This window comes from Equus przewalskii, chromosome 2 (genome assembly GCF_037783145.1).
Source record: "Equus przewalskii isolate Varuska chromosome 2, EquPr2, whole genome shotgun sequence".
In the NCBI taxonomy this organism is placed as follows: domain Eukaryota; kingdom Metazoa; phylum Chordata; class Mammalia; order Perissodactyla; family Equidae; genus Equus; species Equus przewalskii.
Genome location: NC_091832.1, coordinates 639,353 through 657,689, shown reverse-complemented (window position 1 = coordinate 657,689; position 18,337 = coordinate 639,353). Strand labels below are relative to the sequence as shown.

Sequence of the window (18,337 nt, the reverse complement as noted above, 5' to 3'; positions counted from 1 at the left end):
TACCTTTGGAAACAGTTGGTGCAGGGAGAAGTTTACATGGCAGGACAGATTCCGTTTCACTGCGTAATTTCTTAGTGCATTTTCTTCCCAATTTATAGCTGTTCAGCTTTGAAATCTTATTATATGTCTTGAAGCATCTCCTTTCACCCTTCTCTGCGAAGATGGAGTGCATACCCTCATGGAGTACGATTTCTCCCCCTCCAGGTTGGCACAGAGGAATAAAAGGGAAATTATAGTCATTTTTGGAAGGATCAATAATTACCAATTTTTCTTTCCTATATAATATTGCTTTTATGTCATCCGTGTGCCCGGCCCCTGAACAGGTGTTTTATTGGGCATTTTTGGCTATGCTTCTGTTTTGAAAATTTTGAAACATTATTGAAAGAGGAGAGGGTAGAAGAACCCATAATTGACTCTAACATGTATTCAATTTGGCAGAACCTGAGGGAGACGTGCTGGGATAAGGCGGGGCATTTCTTCGATCTCCCAGACTTCTTGTCGTGGAAGGCAACAGGCGTCACAGCACGGTAGGTTAATCGCAAGGGGGATTTTCCGTGTGCTCATCCATGCTTGGGTGTTTGTATATGTTACTCTCTTAACTCGCTTTGACTGGACGCACTGTTGTACATCTGTGTGCAATTTTGCATACTTGAAACATCTGGAATCTGTCTTGCACGTCCACTACACATGGCCAAACACCGTTGTTCCTGCGAGGCCTGGAATGTGGGTATCCAAGGTGAGGACCGTTCATTAAAATGGGACACATTTGCAGGAGATGTGAATAGTCCGTCATGAAATGTGACCATTTTTCCAAAGGCTCTTTTTACGTAGTAAATAAAAGAAAAATTCTGGGGGGCCCCTAAAATTAAGGCAAGAGATAGGTTTTTCAAGGAAGCTGATTTTAACTGGATGGGTGTGTTATGAAGCTATTTTGTTTTTTATATCAATGTACCTGAATCATCCCAGAGTATAGAGGTATGTGTGTTGAAGTTAACAACATTTTTCAATAAATTTTGAATGTTATAAATAAGTTTGTGCTCTGTGCCAGAAACAATTTAAAAAATACTCATTGAGCGTGAAATTGTGGCTGCTGTAGTTAACGGAATGGATGTGAACATGGATACAGATAGAGAGAGAGAGACATGTTGGAGGTGAAGGTAGCAAATCTGTTGTCACGTTGACCTCAGGTTTCAGGGGTGTTCACGGCGGCAGCAGGGTGGGGGGCCTTCACAGCTGAGAGCGAGGTAGAATCTGTATTGAACAGCCCCGTGAGGACGAGGGCCCCTTCCCAGAGGTCAGGTGCACTTGCGCAAACCTACGTATCTAGGGAGGCAGTCGTTGTATCTTAAAGTTCGCTCACTCAGGGAGGGCGAAATCCTCCCTATTCCCCTTTGTATTTAAACTCATGAGAAGCTGGGAAGAGGAGTACCGTTTTCCCCATGTTCTTCCTGCATACCTCGTTTTGTATGATTTGGACCTTTTTTTGTAGAGAGTTGATAAGAGTGTGAGAGTTCAGCAGCAAGAACTTCCAGAACGGAGATAGGAGAGGACGTGTTTCATAAGCAGGTCATTCTTCATGTCCGCTATCCTCCCCACCCACCAACAAAACGCTGGGATGGAAGGGATCCACACGCACAGAAGATGGCCTCAGCAGACCTCAGGGACTCACCCCTTGTTGGGGGAGAAGGCTCTGGAGGAGTGTCTGAACTTTACCCCAGAAGGTGCAATTGGTCACCCTTGTACTGTTATCACCAATGGGAAGGCCAGTGTGTGGGTGAGGGTCTCCTCTTGGGCTTTCCTCTTTTGGTGTGACATTAATTGTCTGGAGTTCTTTCCGGAAGACCTTTCTCTAGTATTTTTTCTTACCTTTGTGCAGTAGTAAAAGGAATATTTTGATCATTTTAGCCAAATGGACCTATTAGTCCAAGCAGTGCTGATGGTGTGGGTCTCGGCAATACCCCATGGGCTTGCATGGAGGAGGCCCTTCTCTTTGTCCTTGAGTGTTATTCACCCTGGGATATGGACTTCCTGGTTCTTTCTGATGGTGCTGGGTAATCTGCACCCCCATTTCCTAGCGTCTGATGCCATAGGCAGACCCCAGGGAGCAGGCTTTGGGAACTGGCCCTGGCTCAGGCAGATGTAAATGCAGGGGCATGCCCACCCATCGTGGAGTCACAGTTGTGTAACCCTGGGCATGTCCTTCCCTTCTTTGCATCTCACTCTTCTTATCTGGAAATTGAGGATCATGATGCCTACCTTGCAGACTTGTTGGGAGAGTCCTATTAAGGCAATTTTCCCAAACTAGCCTGATTATAGGAATCAGCTGAAATATTCTTATTCAAGCACACAGATCCCCAGGGCTTCCCATTTTAAGCTTACTGAATCAGACTGTGGGATACCTGGGGATTTGTATACTAACAAGTGCCCCAGAGGCTTATATGGTCAGCTAAGTTGGGACAGCATTGCCTAATAGCATATACATGAAAGCACTATGTGACTCTAAGGTGCTCCATACCTGTGAGAGGTTGGAAGTATTTTAAAAGGTCTAATGAATTTGGTGAATTTAAAAATGGAGAGCTTCTTCTTGGCCTATCAGATATGCTTGGGGGCTTCCATCCCGCCCATGAGAATCTCAGACCCTGAGGGAGCAGAAGTTTAATGCTCAGAAATGATTTCTTGGCTGTCCAGTCATCCCTGCCATTTTTTTCATCGGCTGTGACACTCATGAATCAGTCTGTTTTCATTAGTGCAGATATGTGACCCCCTCTGCCCCCCGGGAGCCCTTTGCCCCAGACCACAAGGGCCTTCAGAGGCTGCCCTTCCAGCTTCCCTCTCTTCTAGATCAGGGCCTGTGGACCTGGGCCGGGCACCGAGTTCCTCTTGCAGAGCTGGTCGGCCCCTCCTGGCACACTCATCTCTGACATCCATCTTTCTCTTCTCTTGTTTCCTCTTCTCCCAGTTCTTTCTCCCTTCTCTCTTTCAACCAGCATGATCAGGGTGAACACGTAACCCCTCTGAGCTTTTTTGATTGTAAAATTGGGATAAATTCTGCCTTTTCCATGGGGTTATTGTATGGACTGACTGAGTGATGTAACAGAAAAACTTCCAACACAGTGCTAAGAAATTTTTTAAAGGAATTAGCTGTTTTGTTTAGTTCCCTTTCTCTATCGATTTGGCAAGGAGTCCTTGTACTAAGTTTCTGGCACCGTGGAAGGAGGGAAATCCTTGTAGTCAGACTGACTGGGTTCAGTGTCTTCACCATGCACTGTCTGCAAGAACCTGGAGCGAATTACCTTGAGGAGCCTCAGGGTCCTCACCTGGACGACCTCTCAGGGTTATTGAGGGAGTCAGAGGTACTGAGGATGGAAAGTGTAGCACGTGGTAGTTAAACAATGCATAGTTCTTTTAATGAAAAATCCCCGTGCCTGTCCCCTCTTCCACAATAAGGAAGATGAGGGGCTGAACTAGGTGTGCCAGCGCCAAAAAAGTAGGCAGTGGAACATGAACTTGGCATGCTCTGGGCTAAGGAGAGGCTCAGATTTGGTGTTTATTGGGCTCTTATTGTGATTGCTTTGAGAGGCTTTGGGGGAAATGAGTGCCAGAAAGGCTGGAGGGTGTTTTTTTCCTTCTGTTTCTCTGTTTATTATTCTAGTGGAGTCAAGGGTAAAAAGTGATTAGATTTCACCTTGTCTTAAAGCTCTCAGACTTGTTTTTGGCAGTGACGATGTGTAAGACGTCCTCCTCCACCTCCTCCTCGTATCTGTTTTTCTCTCCTCCCCTCCTTTTTCATTTCCCTCATCCCTTTAGTTATTGTTCTTATCCTCTAAAATATGGCAGCTCCTCTTGTTTATCTAGGTCACTGAGAAAATCGCCACCTGGCCTGTGATTAATTTGTAATTCAGCTCCATGCTTTTTATTAATTAATTAAAATACTTATTGCTGTTTTATTAATAATAATAATGTAATCATCATTTATCTAGTGCCTTCTCTATCTGTTCTAGGGATATTAACAAATGTGGACCCCGTTAGTGCTGAGAACCATCCGTTAAAGCAGGTGGTGTTATCACCATTTTGAAATTTAGGAACTAAAGCTGAACGCTTTAGTAATTTGTTACATTCTAGCCATTGAGTTGTTAACTATGCAGAAGTTTGGTAATATGAGAGACGGGAAGTCTGAAATTTGAATAATGAAATTTTGTATAATTAGATAAAAACATTCATAGATGTAAATCCTCCCTCTAAAGAGCTTTGAGGTGACTGGTCATAGCAGAAGATTAGAACAGTGATTAAAATTTTAAGAAGTCACAATGGAGTGAAGATATGAATACGATAACTAAGGTGAAGCTAAGCGCTTCCTAGAAACTATAAGGCTCTTCATAATTACTAACAGGTTGGTTTTCAGGCTCCGTAGTGGCCAAAGCAAAGATTAGAACCTGATCAAGCCTGACGAAGTGAACAGGTAGGAACCTGACTGCTCTTCTTTCTAACGCTGGAGTCTGAGAGAAATTTCCCCTAGGTTATCCAGAGCTGGCAATAGTCTATAAATTGTTTAAAAGTTTGTCCTATTAAATTTAATTAGAATTTTGATTAGACTTTATTTTAAAATGGTTTTATATTCGCAGAAAAGTTGTGAAGACAGTACAGAGAGTCCCCATATACATGACACCCAGTTTCCCCTCATATTAACATCTTACGTTAGTATGGTATGTTTGTCACAATTGATGAATTAATAGTGATATATTATCATTAACTAAATACCATACTTTATTCAGATTTCTTTAGTTTTTACCTAATGGCCTTTTTCTGTTCCAGGATCCCATCCAGGATACCATATAATTTAGTCCTGACTCCTTAGGCTCTTCTTGGCTGTGACAGTTTCTCAGCTTTCTCTGTTTCTGGCGACCTTGACAGCTTTGGAGAGTAGTGGTCATGTCTGCTGTAGCATGGCCCTCTCATGGAATTTGTCTGATGTTTTTCTCATGGTGAGACTTGGGTAGTATGTTTCTGGGAGGAGGACCACAGCCCCATTCTGTGATGAGCGCCATTCTCATATCTTCCATCAAGGGGACATACTATCTGTATGACTTATCACTGTTGATCCTGACCTTGCTCACCTGGAAGGTGTCATTTGTCAGGTTTCGCCACTGTGAGCGACTCTTCTCCCCCTTCTAGCCTGTACTCTTGGGAAGAAAGTCATTATGCACAGCCCACGATTAAGGAGTAAGGAGGTATGCTTCACCTCCTTGAGAAAAGATTATCTACATACAGTATTTTGAATTATTCTGTTTGGGAGATTTAGCTATTCTCCATTCACGTATTTTTATTGTTTTGAACTAAGAGAAATTGATGACCAAGCTCCATATATGCAAGAGACACTTTAGTAAGTTTGGTTCAGAAGTTCCATGTTAGAATTTCTCAGACTTTTCTATGGCATATGGGAAAACAGGGCTGAATTTCTAGAACCTCAAGTTTATTTTTCCCTTGTATTTCTTTTTTTTCCTTTCTCCCCAAAGCCCCCCAGTACACAGCTGTATATTCTAGTTGTAGGTCCTTCTGTTTGTGCTAAGTGGGATGCCGCCTCAGCATGGCTTGATGAGAGGTGCTGGGTCCACACCCAGGATCCGAACCTGCGAAACCCTGGGCCGCTGGAGTGGAGCGCGTGAACTTAACCACTTGGCCACGGGCCCGGCCCCTCCCTTATATTTCTTTATATGATATGTTTATTTATTTTCCCTTCCCTCTCCCCTCCACTGCAGTGTACAATCCTGTGTATGTTGTCAGTAAATATTCTGTCTTCTACTTTAAAGAGCTGAATTTATGGTTTTAGGAACTGTAATTCCTTTTAAAGTCGTAGTTATTTTCCTGATTTGCATGATTCTGTGTTCCGCACTTATAAAGGATATTATTGTACTGTTATTTTTCTTGTGGTTATTTGCTGATCTGTCAGAAGATTATGATTGGGCCATGAATCCAGATCTATAGTCATTTTCCAAACATAATCTTCAGTATCTCAAAAGTAGTATCGTTGTTTAGACTCTTATTCGACTGTTTTTTCATTTTTTAAATTGTAAGTCTACTTTATACAACTTACTTTTTTCTTAATCTATTATTGTATTTTCCTTATCACTATTATCTGAAAATGTTTTTGATACTTGTATAATATTCTATCCTATGTCAATAGAATATGTCTTTGTCAATTTTGCCAAGTTTTTAGGCTTAAAATGGTATCTTATTTTATTTGCATTTTTTGATTATTAAATGCAATTAATTTTTTTATATTTACCAACTACTTATTTTATTAATTTATGTCAATTGATGGCAATTACTAATTATGTCAATGAGTATTACATATGTCAACTACATATTCATGTCAATTACTAGTATTTTTATTGGGATTTCAGTGTTTTCTTAAATACTGGTGAGAACTCATTATTGTTGGTTTGTTTTGCTTTAGTATTTTTCCCCAGGTTATTTTTGAAAAAATTTTAACCCTACAGAAAAGTTGAGAGAATGGTACACTGAGCACCATCTCTTTTGCCTGTATTCGTCAGTTATCATTTTACATTTGTGCTCTCCAGTGTCCTCTCCGTCCACCTGTATCTGATATGCATATGTGTGTTTCTTTTGCTGAATCATTTGTAAATGAGTTGCAACACCACATCCCTCCCTCCTAGATTCTGTAACACAATCACCCGAGAATGCTGACATTCTCTTGCAGAACCAGAGTGCGTTATCACACTTAGGACAATTAACGTTAATCCTCATTATTTAAACTCCTAACAGATGCCCCTATTGTTCAGGGTTCAAAGTGCCCCTCACTCTTTCTTGCCATAGGAGTTCTGACTGAGGGAGACTATATACAAAGTGTATTAGCTAAATGAAGAATGGAAAACTACCTCATTATCATAGGAAATCTTCTCTCAACTCTAATGTACAGAGCTTCTGGCGTACTGGATGGATAACGCAGCTCAGAGGGGGCTCAGCTAGCATCTGCATGTTCAGGGGTATATGCACATATATGGGGGAGGGAAGACCAGAGTTGTCAAGCAGATATCAAGTCAAGTAACTGAGTCGGCAACGTGGATGCAGACCCTGCTCAAGTGTGCTTACCTGAAGCCAAGGCACACTGGTTGCCCCAAGGCATAGAAAGTGAAGGAGTGGACTCGATATTCTAGGCATGACTTATCACCTTGTCTTTAACACAATGACCCTGAAAACATGGCTTAATGTATTCCAGTCTGTCAATGTTCGGGTGAATTTTCCTTACCCCCTTGGAGAAACTTAAGTAGGGGAATGGGGTGCCGAGTCCGCTGTGCTTCCTCTGGCTCTGCTCTGAGGGAGAGAGCAGGTGTGGCAGTCTCATCTCCCTAAGGGCCAAGGCAGCATCGTGGCGAGCAGAGGGGAGAAGCTTCTGCTCCGGTACCGCCCCTGGGGGCTCCTCAGAGTCCCCAGAGCACTTGGCCTTTCTCACTTGCATGTCTGAGATAAGACTTGATTTTTTTTAAAAACCACTTCATTGAAATATAATTCACGTACTGTACAATTTGCCTATTTAAAGTATACAGTTAAGTAGTTTCGATATATTATTAATGTTTACAAATTGTAATAAAATATATGTAGCATAAAATTTACTATTTTAACTGTTTTTAAGTTACAGTGCAGTGCAGTGGCCTCCATTACATTCACAGTGTGGAATGACCGTCACCACTGTCTATTTCCAGAATTTATTCATCCCTCCAAACAGAAACTGCAACCACCGAGCAACAATCCCCATGCCTGCCCTCCCCAGGCCCCCCATTAACCTCTAATCTGCTTTCTGTCTCTGTGAATTTGCCTGTTCTAGGCATCTCAGGCAAGTAGGATCCTAGAGCATTTGTCCTTTTGTGTCTGTCATTGTTCACATGCATAATGTCCTCAAGATTCATCCATGTTGTAGCATGTGTAGAACTTCCTTCCTTTTTATCACTGAATGATATTCCACCATGTGCATATACTACATCTTGCTTTTCCATTCTCCTGTTGGTGGACCCAGGCTGGACACTTGGGTTGTTTCTTTCTTTTGGCTACTATGAATAATGCTGCAAATCTTTTGAATGAAAGTAAAATGGATTGCATTTAGATCATCCTAGAAGTAACATTTTTTGGCCAGACCTTGGTTGAAACTTGATAAGGATTCCCCAGGTAGTTTCATAAAATCAAAGAGTTCTGGAAAAAAAAATTACAGTTATTCCTGATGCTTGATGCTAAAGCTCTGTGGTTTGCATTGTCTTGTGGTTGCACTGAAGGGTGGTCTCTCGGAACGATGGTGTGAAACGGTTCTTCTAGGTTCTTTGAAGAACGCTTCAGCCATCCTCTCACGTCAGCTTATTTTTACTGTATTTAATAGTGCTGAGAAATGGCCTGTAAGTATTAGATTTCCTTTACCGTTATTTTTGGAAAAGAAGAATGCTTTCACTCTTATGGAAGAAATATGATCCTTATCTCTTCACTGATGAATAATAGGAATAGAAATAATAGAAAATTCAAAATAGCCTGTCTTAAACACATAAGGGTTCATTGTCTCCCATAAATAATCTAGATGCGTGGAGTCTTGGGCTACTGTGATGGCCCCTGAAGTCATCAAGGACACTAGTTCTTTTGACATTTTTACTTCGCCATCTTCAGCCCTGACTTCTGTTCTCAGGGTCATCTCATGGTCCAAGATGGCTGCTGGAGTCTCAGGTATGAAGTCCACATTCCACATAGCGGGAAGAAGGAAGGTGGGGGAAGCGCATAAAAAAGATGCACCACATATCTGATCAGCCTTTTTTAAACAACTGTCTTTGAAGATCTACATCATACTTCAGCTCACATGTCGTTGGCCAACACTTAGGTTTATGGTCCCATCTAGCTAGAATGGACACTCGGCAAAATAGGACTTTAGCTGGATGTGTTGCTCTCTGAATAAAATTGTATTTCTCTTACTACTGAAGAAAAGAGGGAAAATTAATTTGGGGCAGGTAAAAAGACAATCACAAAATTGTAATTTCTCAGTCAATTACTTTGGCCAGTATGCCAGATGCCGATTTGTAATCCTCCTGTGATAATGACTATGGCGGGTAAGCGTGGGGAGCATCATGCAGGAGGAGTTGTAGAGTGTGAGCAACTGTAGCTCACAATTCTGTCCTTTGTTCACTCACCCCTTGGCTTGTTCCTTGCTTATGTGTTAATAGAGCACCTCAGGGGTGCCCTTTTCTAATCTGGCAGCAGTAGGTCACACTTGTTTAACTGTCACATCCGGATGAGGGCAGGAGCCGGATAGCCCTTAGCTCTCAGTTTTGCTCTGCCTCTTCTCAGCTGGGAGAACTGGGGCAGGTCACCCTGTCCCTCTCAGTCCCAGTTCCCTCTCATGGTTGAAGGAGGACAGATTGACGTGGGTTTGCTCTGTGGAGACGATGGAGCCCCGTGGGTCGCGCCTCGGATGAGCCTTGGCTGTGTGGTTGTGTGCAGGAAGTCTGCCTCTGTTTTTCCTGCCCTTTAGTCTTTAATTTTTATTTCTTTTTATTTAAAAATTTTAAGGTGAACCTAAAATTCAGTGACCTGCTTGGGAGTGGAGTGTGGAGGATGGGCCGTTTAGAAACCAGATAACCTGTTTGACAGCCTTTCTCCCCCATTACGGGGTTTTGTCTTGGCTTCCTGTGGATGTGATCAGTGAGTCGAGAAGTGTGAGTGTATCTCAGAAGGTCTCAGAGCTGGTGTGTGTGTGAGGAAATGGGTTGGTGCCAGGAGGCCACAGGCCAGCGAGTATCCGGAGGCTGAATGTCCAGAGAGGGCAGGAGAGAGCGGAATATGCCAAGCCAGTCAGGGGGCAGGAGGGGGAACGAAGTGTTACTATCAGGGCTTCTCGTGCCTCCCTCTCGGAGGGTCCGAATCCAGGCACGGACTCCTCGACTGGGCGTGCTCCTGCTGCCCTGCGCTGGAGCTGCGCGCTCAGACCCCTGCTGTCCTCCTGCGTCTGCTGCGCCCAGGCCAAGTCTGGGGAAGGCTGAGCTTTCTTCCTTTTCATCAGCAGAGAAATCTGGATGGAAAAGGTTAAAAATACCTACCTTTGCCCTTTGGGACAGTGGGGGTCACAATGTGTGACCTGGGTGGTTATGATACATACCTTCATCAAGAACCACCAGTCTGAATGTGTTCCTTTTCTATATGTGTTTTCAGATTTCTGCTGTGTACATCTAGACATGAATTTTGTATGCTTGAAAGATGATAGCCAGTATGACTGTAATTTTCCAGCTGAGCAGCAATATAACTTTTCCTTTACTTAACAATTTTCTCTGAGACCTTGAATCACTTTTAGAATTTAATCCCATTTGCTCTTGCAATATGGTAAAGTGGAACCATCTCTGAATATGGTTCCTCATTTACAAATAGTATGTTCTCTGTTGAAAATGTTTTGAAACTGTAAAAGTGCTAAGAAAGTTAAGGACATCTCATTTTCCAGGTGACATGACTGAATCCCAGAAGGGTCTCACTCTGAGGGTGAAACCAGTGGGTAGAGTAGGAGTTAGCCTTTAAGGGGACCTTCCCCACATGGTACCGCATTCCAAGATCCTTTGCTCTGACCAGAGAAGGCCTTGCTCGGGATGGACGGGCGCGCCAGGCTCGTGGACTCTCAGATGAGCGTCCTCTGCAGGGCGGCATCCTCTGCAGGGCGGCGGCCTCTGCCGGTGGACTCTCGTGTGAACTAGTTGTTGGGCCTTTTGAATAGGCTGTGTCTGTGTGATTCTGGACAGCCTCTAGGTTTCAGTCAATCTGATCAAGGGATGAGCACTCAGTCTTGGAGCCCATGGCACCGGCAGGGCTGTGAGGGCTTGGTGTCCAGGACCTGCCTCTCAAGGTGCACGAGGGGGCGTGGTTGGAAACTCGGAGACTTGTGTCTCGTCCAGCCAGGTCGCCATGGGCCCCATCACTTGCCTTCTTCATTTGCATGATTCGCTGGTTGCGTTGGTGGCCCACGTGGCTCCCACAGGGACTCAAGTCCTGTGTCTGTGTGACGCAGTGGTTTTGACTAAAGTCTCTCTTTGGCTTCTTTCTTGAAACTCATTCCTTTGAAAAGTGTTGCTGAAGCTAGACCTTGAATCCAGCCTTTGGAGGGGATTCGTGTTGAAGGCCGCACTCTTTCCTTCTCTGTTTCTCTTTTTCGATTCAGTTTCTTTTTTTAATATACTTCCCTTTTTTCTTGTTTTTTTAATTTTTCTTTCTTCCTCCCTTTCAATTATTGTCAAAGGCCTTTGAAGAGAATACTTAAATGTTATTAAGAGATTGCTGTCAGGGAGCCCTTTGTTCCCAAGTCATTTAGAAGATTGCTTTTCCTTTTGTTAAATACAAAAAATTGTCAACCTGTATTGTAAAAATGTGCCAAAACCCACATTCACCAGTAAAAAGTGTCGGCTCTCATTATTGCCCAGATATTATTCTTTTCAAAAACTGAGCGCTCTCCCTAGGCTTTGTAAACAATCTTCAGTTCATTCGTCTTCCTAGTTTCGTTACGTTTTGAACCTCTCTGGGTCTATATAGAGTGGCAGCCTGTCTTTAAAAATTAATGGGTTCCAAATGCCATTCAAACCTGTTTCTGCCCTCGACCTCCCACTCCCCCCTCCAGCCCTGCCTGAGAGGAGCCGCATATTCTCTATAAATATTGAGCTGGAGATAGTTTCTAAAGGGCTGTTTGGACTTTTAATTAACACTGACAGCCAGTCTGCTTGGGATTCTGCTCCGCCGTCTCCATGGAAAAGTCAGGCAGGTCAGCACGGAGAGAGGGGCAGGAGGCCCTGCAGTGGATGTGTTCCTGGCGGCTGGCCCTAGAGACGCTGAACTCCGAGCCAACCATGAAGTCATGCTGGATTTAAGGAGTCTTGCTAATCCATGGCAATGCGTCTTAATTTGACAAAGTAAAGGCCGCCCGATAAGCAACCCTAATGCAAGTTCTGTGACCCTGGGGTGTTTGTAAGTTAGACTGCGATGTGGAAGAATGGGCTCCTTTCTTCTGTTTACTCTCTTTCCCACCCCGGCCCCCTCGTCTCTTTCTCTCTCTTACTTACTTTGGCCCGATTCAGCCCTGCAGTCTGGCCCTGCAGTGGCTTGCTGTGAAATTTGAGAAACATATGTAGTTTTCTATTTCAGGAAAATGATCTCAGGGATTGAATGTTTTTTCTTGGCTGTTAAGCTCTGATCTTGCCCAGAGTGGTTTTTTGATGATGGGAAAGAGGCTTCAAAGTGCTTTTTATCAGAATTTTATGTAATAAAACTTAAGGCTTGGTTTCTTTAGCTCCCCCCACCCGGCCCACGACACAGTATCAGCCATTCTCTCAGAAGTGGGAAGAAGTGCACATTGTTCATGTTACAATCGATTCATTGCTGCTGGTACACACACATACAAAAATGGCCTCTGTGTCCGTCCTTCACAAGAGCTGTTTTAAATGTCATTCAGTGGAGGACCAGGGGTCTGCATAGTGTTGCCCATAAAGGAAGAGACCCGTGGGGAGAAGTCTGCCTTTGTTTGCCTTGGAAGGGCCAGGATTCTTCTTTGTTCTCGAGGTGAGTGCCAACAGTGGGCCCGGTGCCCTGTCAACCAGACTTCACTGGCCCAGCCTCGAAAAGGATGTGTGCACCAGCCTCGCCCTGGCCTGTCGAGAGGAGGGCTGAGGGGGGCCAGGACAGTGGCCCCAGCGAGGCTGGCGTGGGCACTGGTTGCGAGCCAGACAGTCAGGAGGCAGGCTCATGGTGTTTCCAGTTAGGCCCAGTCCACCCCATCTGAGGGCCTGCAGCAGGCTGAGGCACGGCTCTGGCCCTTGGGGGCCTCTCCTTCGTGGTAGAGAAGGCCCCTGGGCGTGTGGTTGTCCACTCTCACGAGCTTCCTGAGATGGCAGCATGTCTGTTTTCATCCTTCTCTCCAGGGAGTGCTTGCTGAACTCATTGGAAAATGGTCTGTGCTCTGGTGGAGGTCTCCAAGGATATGCTGGGGTATAGAGAAGGGACCTGGCTACCTAGCCTAGACTTGGGGTGGGGGAGGGGGAAGGAGGAGGAGAAAGCATGGGAGAGGCATAGCCGGGGGTAGGGAGCTGACCTTCCTGGGCAGCATGCATGTTATCCTATTAGATCTTTACAGGGGGTCATTTTTACAGATGAGGAAACCAAAACTCAGAAAGGTCAAGAAACATACTCAAGATCACACAGCCACTAAAGGGCAGAGGCTGGACCCGAACCTAGATTTGCATGGTCCCAAAGCTGTACCCCTTGCTGGGGCCCATCTTTCTAGCAGAGGAGAAAGGATGAAAACCCTAGTTCCTCCTACACTGCTCTAGGCTCCACCTCTGGTTTGGTCTGTAGGTAGACTGACCACCTCTCTCTGGCCCTGATATCTGCTCTTGTCGAAATGGCTTGGAAGAGTTTAAGAGACTTTCAAGCAGCGGAGGAGGTGGGCTTCCCATGAATGGGACGCAGTGAGGCCTAAGCTTCGGTCCCCCTCACTCGCATGGGCCCTTGTGAGTGCTGGTAGTTGCTGGAAGTTATAGAATGTTCCAGGTGGGGAGGGGTTGCAATCAGAAAGCATTTCTATGTAAGCTTGTCTGATCTCAGAAAAAAGGGACCTAAATCCTCAAAGCTCCAATTATTTGTTTTAATTTTTTTCTTATTGTGAATATTCATTGTTGCACCTGATTTTATTTTCACAATTTTGTACTCCCTTTTCTTAAGGGATGCTCAGATAAAAGCTTCAGGCCCTACAAAACCTGGATTTGCCCTGAGAAGTGCTGTGAGAGCTTCCTTCATGGAGGAAGGAGCATGAACTGAAGGGCGAGCCATTGAGTTTGGGCCTGAGGATGACGTGCCAGCCCGGGATTTACTTTGTGACCTTGAGCAAGTTACTTATCCTTTCTGCACTTCATTTCCTCATTTCACCTCATGGGCTTGTTATGGGGGTTGAAAGAGTTCGTGTGTGTAAAGCTTGTAGGACAGTGTTCTAAGGACTCAAAAAACATTAGCACTCTGGAGCTGTGGTTATTATTTGTTACTGGTGTGTGAGGCCCAAGTAGATGGAGCTTCCTACCAGCGGTGGCCATTAAAACATTGCCCTTCTGAAGGGTATAGTACAAGGACAGCTTGAGACTTCCATTAAAAAGCCCACAGACTATCCCTTTATACAAGTATTTCCTTACCGTCTTTGACCATCATCCAAATGGCTTCAAATAGATTTTCTTTTGGAAGCTGGTGGTATTTTCACAGAACTGAGGCGTGAGCTGTCTTCACGTCCTGCCACCGACGTTCATGCTCCCTGGGTGAGCAGGCCTTTGTGTGGCTTCTTGCCTCGACAGGCGCTGTTTCCTCCCTCTAGAACGTCCTTGCGCCCCTCTGCTGCTTGCGGCACCGTTGCTTGTCCTTCAGGACCCCATGTAAATGTTGTGTTGCTGGTGAAGCCCCTCAGACTCCTGGAGCAGTTACACCCTCCCTGGCCGTTGTTCTTGTGGTTCTTCGAGCCCTACTCTCTCTCTACTGGAATTATTTCCTTCTAGACCAGGAACCCTTTGGGTGGAGAAACCACGGTTTGTTCCCCTTTGCAGCCCTTGGTGCAAAAAGCATGACACCTGTCAGGTGCTGAGGAATTTGGGGGGATTGATCAGAAAGAGCTGTTCTTTTCATACCATTGTATTTTAAAAGCCGTAATAGTTTGTTCCAGAAAAACTGTCTGGTGTGATCACACAGAATCATGTTTTCCATTGGTTTACACTCTAATGTAAGAAACATTTTCAATGCCTGATGGAGCTCAGTGTGAAATGACTCTAGCCTTTTCTCCGCCCTGCTTTCAGCCCTCATTTAAGTGGGGGATCTTCAGTTGTCTCTTCCTTGCTGGACTGTCACTTCATGAGGGCAAGACCTCGCGTGTTTGGTCCACAGCTCTGTCCCCAAGTCTTAACACAGGCATTGGCATAGCGTAACAGTTCTAGAGGTAGAGGAAAGTGTAATAATAGCAGTAGTAGTCGTTTCTGCTGATAACAGAGTACACACCCTTTGCTGGCACTACTGGGAGCATGGTAGACACAGCAGCCCCTGAAGTCCTCCCGGTGTCCCTATGTTATATGCACCATAATTATCATGCATATTTGACAGATAAGAAAACTGAGGCTCCAAGAGGCTGAGGCACTTGTCCAGGATCACACAGTTACTGAGCACAGAGCTGGGGCTTCAACCAGGCAGGCTGGCGCCCAAGTCCAGGCTTTTTACCGCAATGCGACATTGCATCTGATCCGGACCAGTTAATTCAGTACTTGTTTGTTAACTGGTTATTAATGGAATCCCGCAGAGACCTATTTTTGTAAAGTAAAGAGTTCATTTTGTAAGTGATTATTCACCTTAAACCAGTAGTTCTCCAAGTGTGGTCCCCAGAGCAGCAGCATGAACATCTCCTGGAAATATATTAGAAATGTAGATTCTCTGGCTTCATGCCCACTGACTGAATTAGAAACTTGGGGAGTGGGACCCAGTAATCTGTGTTTTAACAAATCCTCCAGGAGTTTCTGATGGATACTAAAGTGTGAGAACCATTGCCCAAGACTAAATTATTTTCTCCTGAATTTTACCCCCTTCTTTTGGCTTTTGCTTTTCTTTTTTTGAGAGTAAAAAATAAAGACATTCTAATTTTTTTCTCAGGTCTATTGAGATATAATTGACATATAGCGTTGTGTAAGTTTAAGATGTCCATTGAGTTCATTTGATACACTTACATGTTGCAAAAGGATTGCCACCATAGCTCTGGCTGGCGCCTCCATCCCAACACATAATGGCCATTTCTTTTTTGTGGTGAGAACATTTAAGATCTGGTCTCTTATCAACTTTCAAGTATATAATACAGTATTATTAGCTATAGTCACCATGCTGTTCATTAGATCCCCAGAACTTGTTAATCTTATAACTGGAAGTTTGTACCATTGACCAGCATCTCCCCATTCCCAACCCCCCCCCCCCCATTCTCTGGTAACCACCACTCTACTCTCCGTTTCTCTGAGTTCAGCTTTTATAGGTTCCATATATAGGTGAGATCAGGGAGTACTTGTCTTTCTCTCTCTGAATTATTTCACTTAGCACAAGGCCCTGAAGGTCCATCCTTGTTGTAGCAAATGGCAGGCATTCCTTCTTTCTCATGGATGAATAATATTCCATTGTACCTATGTACACCACATCTTTTTCCATCCCTCCGTTAGATGGACTCTTCGGTCGTTTCCATATCTTGGCTGTTGTGTTTAAGGCTGTAATGAATGTAGGAGAGCAGATGTCTCTTCGAGATCCTGATTTCATTTCCCTTGGATCTATGCGCAGAAGTGGGATTACCGGATCATAGGGCAGTTCCATTTTTAATTTTTTGAGAAACCTCCATACTGTTTTCCATAATGGCTGCACCAATTTACATTCCCACCGGCAGTGTACAAGTCTTCCCTTTTCTCCACACGCTCGCTGGCATTTCTCTCTTGTCTTTTTGATGATGCGTTTGGGTTTTCTGAAAATGAGTTATACTTTTTGGGTATCTCACCTCTGTGTGTTCCTGATTTTTGTGACATTTATGTGGAAGACTAAGCCCTAGCCCCGGTGAGTGTTTTTGCAAAGGTTCGTGAGAGATTTTGAAATTTTGGGTGTGTCTGTATCTTATGATTTTTTTTCACTGCTGATGGAGTTAGAATCTGGGAACTTAAAGAATACAGTGTTCCTTCCATCCAGCCCTGCTCTCTCAGGTCCCCTAACTGGAGGGTGGAGGAGCCAGAGATGCAGGCTTGACAGAGAAAGGGGAGGTAGCAGAGCTGGTGGGTGGGGGAAGCGGTTTCACGTCATCACACTTCCCAGAAATAGCCTTGGCCCCTGTGGAGCCTTGGTTTACACAGTAGCAAAAGAGAACACTGGACTTCGAATTAGACTTGGAATCCTGGTTCAGCCCCTTTACATGTGTGCTTTTGGGAAAGTGGCTTTGCTGAGCAGCAGTTCCTTCATCTGTAAAATGGAGGTAATATCACTTACTTCATGATGATGGTATGAGGATTTATTGAGGACATGACGAGCATTTAAGTTATACTGGTTGTATCTGCGTTGAGGGAAGCTGTGAGAGAGAGTCAGTTCCCATCTTCTCCACCAGCGTGTTCTAAGAAATGGGTTGTAAGTTTTGCAGAGCACCAAGGACTCCAGAGTACTCCGAAGTGACTAGTATTCCAAGGAATGGAATTCTAGGAGCCCCGGTTCCAGAGATAACCAGGTACCAGGTTGAACGCTAGGTGTCTTAAATCTTCTTGTTTTCAAAAAGGTATCTAAAAGCGATTTAACAACGTCAAGATTCAGACTTAAGTTTTTTTCGTGTTAAAGAGGACATTGCTGTAGGTCAAGCCCTAAGGACTATAAAAATATTGATGCAACTGTCAGAGGTACATGGTACTTGACCTTCTATTAATAAAGACAAATTATTGCATTTCTGTGATATTTGAGTCTGCAAGAACTTCCCTTAATTTTGCTGGTATTCCAGCCACAACTGCCAGGGCTATGGGATGAGGGACACAGGGTTGTGTTTCTGATTTATGAGGTGGAATATTAGTCTCATTTTCTAAACTGTAAGTCAGAGAAGGTTCAGATGACAGCATAGTGAAACGTCCCGAATGATAAAAGCCACAGAAAGACTCAAGTATTTGGTGGCATAGCAACACACTTGGCCAGAAGTTATCCAGAGAATAAAATATGAACCATGGGGGCAAGAATAAATAGGTGAGCACAGGTGAACAGAAGGCCAGGCAAATACTCGGCCGATCAAACTGGAGGCAGAAGCATTTTGAGGGAGGTTTCCTCATGGACATTTTCAAGATGTAGACAGTACGGTGTTCATCATGGCTGTTTGCTAACACCACCCACTTCATGGATTGTTCCTTTTCTCCCAGATTTTGATGGTGTGTCCTGCTATCGTAGGAGGGTAGGCAAGTGTACCCTGCGTTACTTCAAAGAAGTCTCAGTTTATACAGGGCAGCATTTTCCTGTTTCACCCCTGCCTTTGCTGCAACTACAGAGAGCACTTCAGAACCATCGCATTTAAGCCTCACGCTTCAAAGGGAACTCATTCTTGCTTGACAACAGTTACATCCATTTTGCCAACTCTTTGACCTTTAAAATAACAGGCACTCAGGTCTGACCTATCAACTGGCTATAAAAATCCATCCAGATCAAGGACTCAGTATGTTCAAGAGCACATCTAAAGGATGGGGGCCCTTCTAGTTTTGTTACCCTAGGACTCGTCTTGGGAGAAACTAGCTACTGCTTCTAGTCTTAATGGGATGTG

General features: G+C 44.3%; 1 protein-coding gene across 28 annotated transcripts in view; it reads left to right on the top strand.

Moving 5' to 3' along the window:
• The window catches only part of FGGY (FGGY carbohydrate kinase domain containing), a 377,677-nt gene that overhangs the window by 62,631 nt on the left and 296,709 nt on the right, over window positions 1–18,337 (top strand). For 26 of the 28 annotated variants that reach the window (XM_070591700.1, XM_070591756.1, XM_070591722.1 and 23 more), the window contains one exon: window positions 439–527. In XM_070591700.1, the coding sequence (XP_070447801.1) occupies window positions 439–527 (89 nt within the window). Of the gene's footprint in view, window positions 1–438; window positions 528–12,361; window positions 12,577–18,337 lie in introns of those variants that run through there. The other 2 variants (XM_070591812.1, XM_070591783.1) reach the window with 1 other exon arrangement.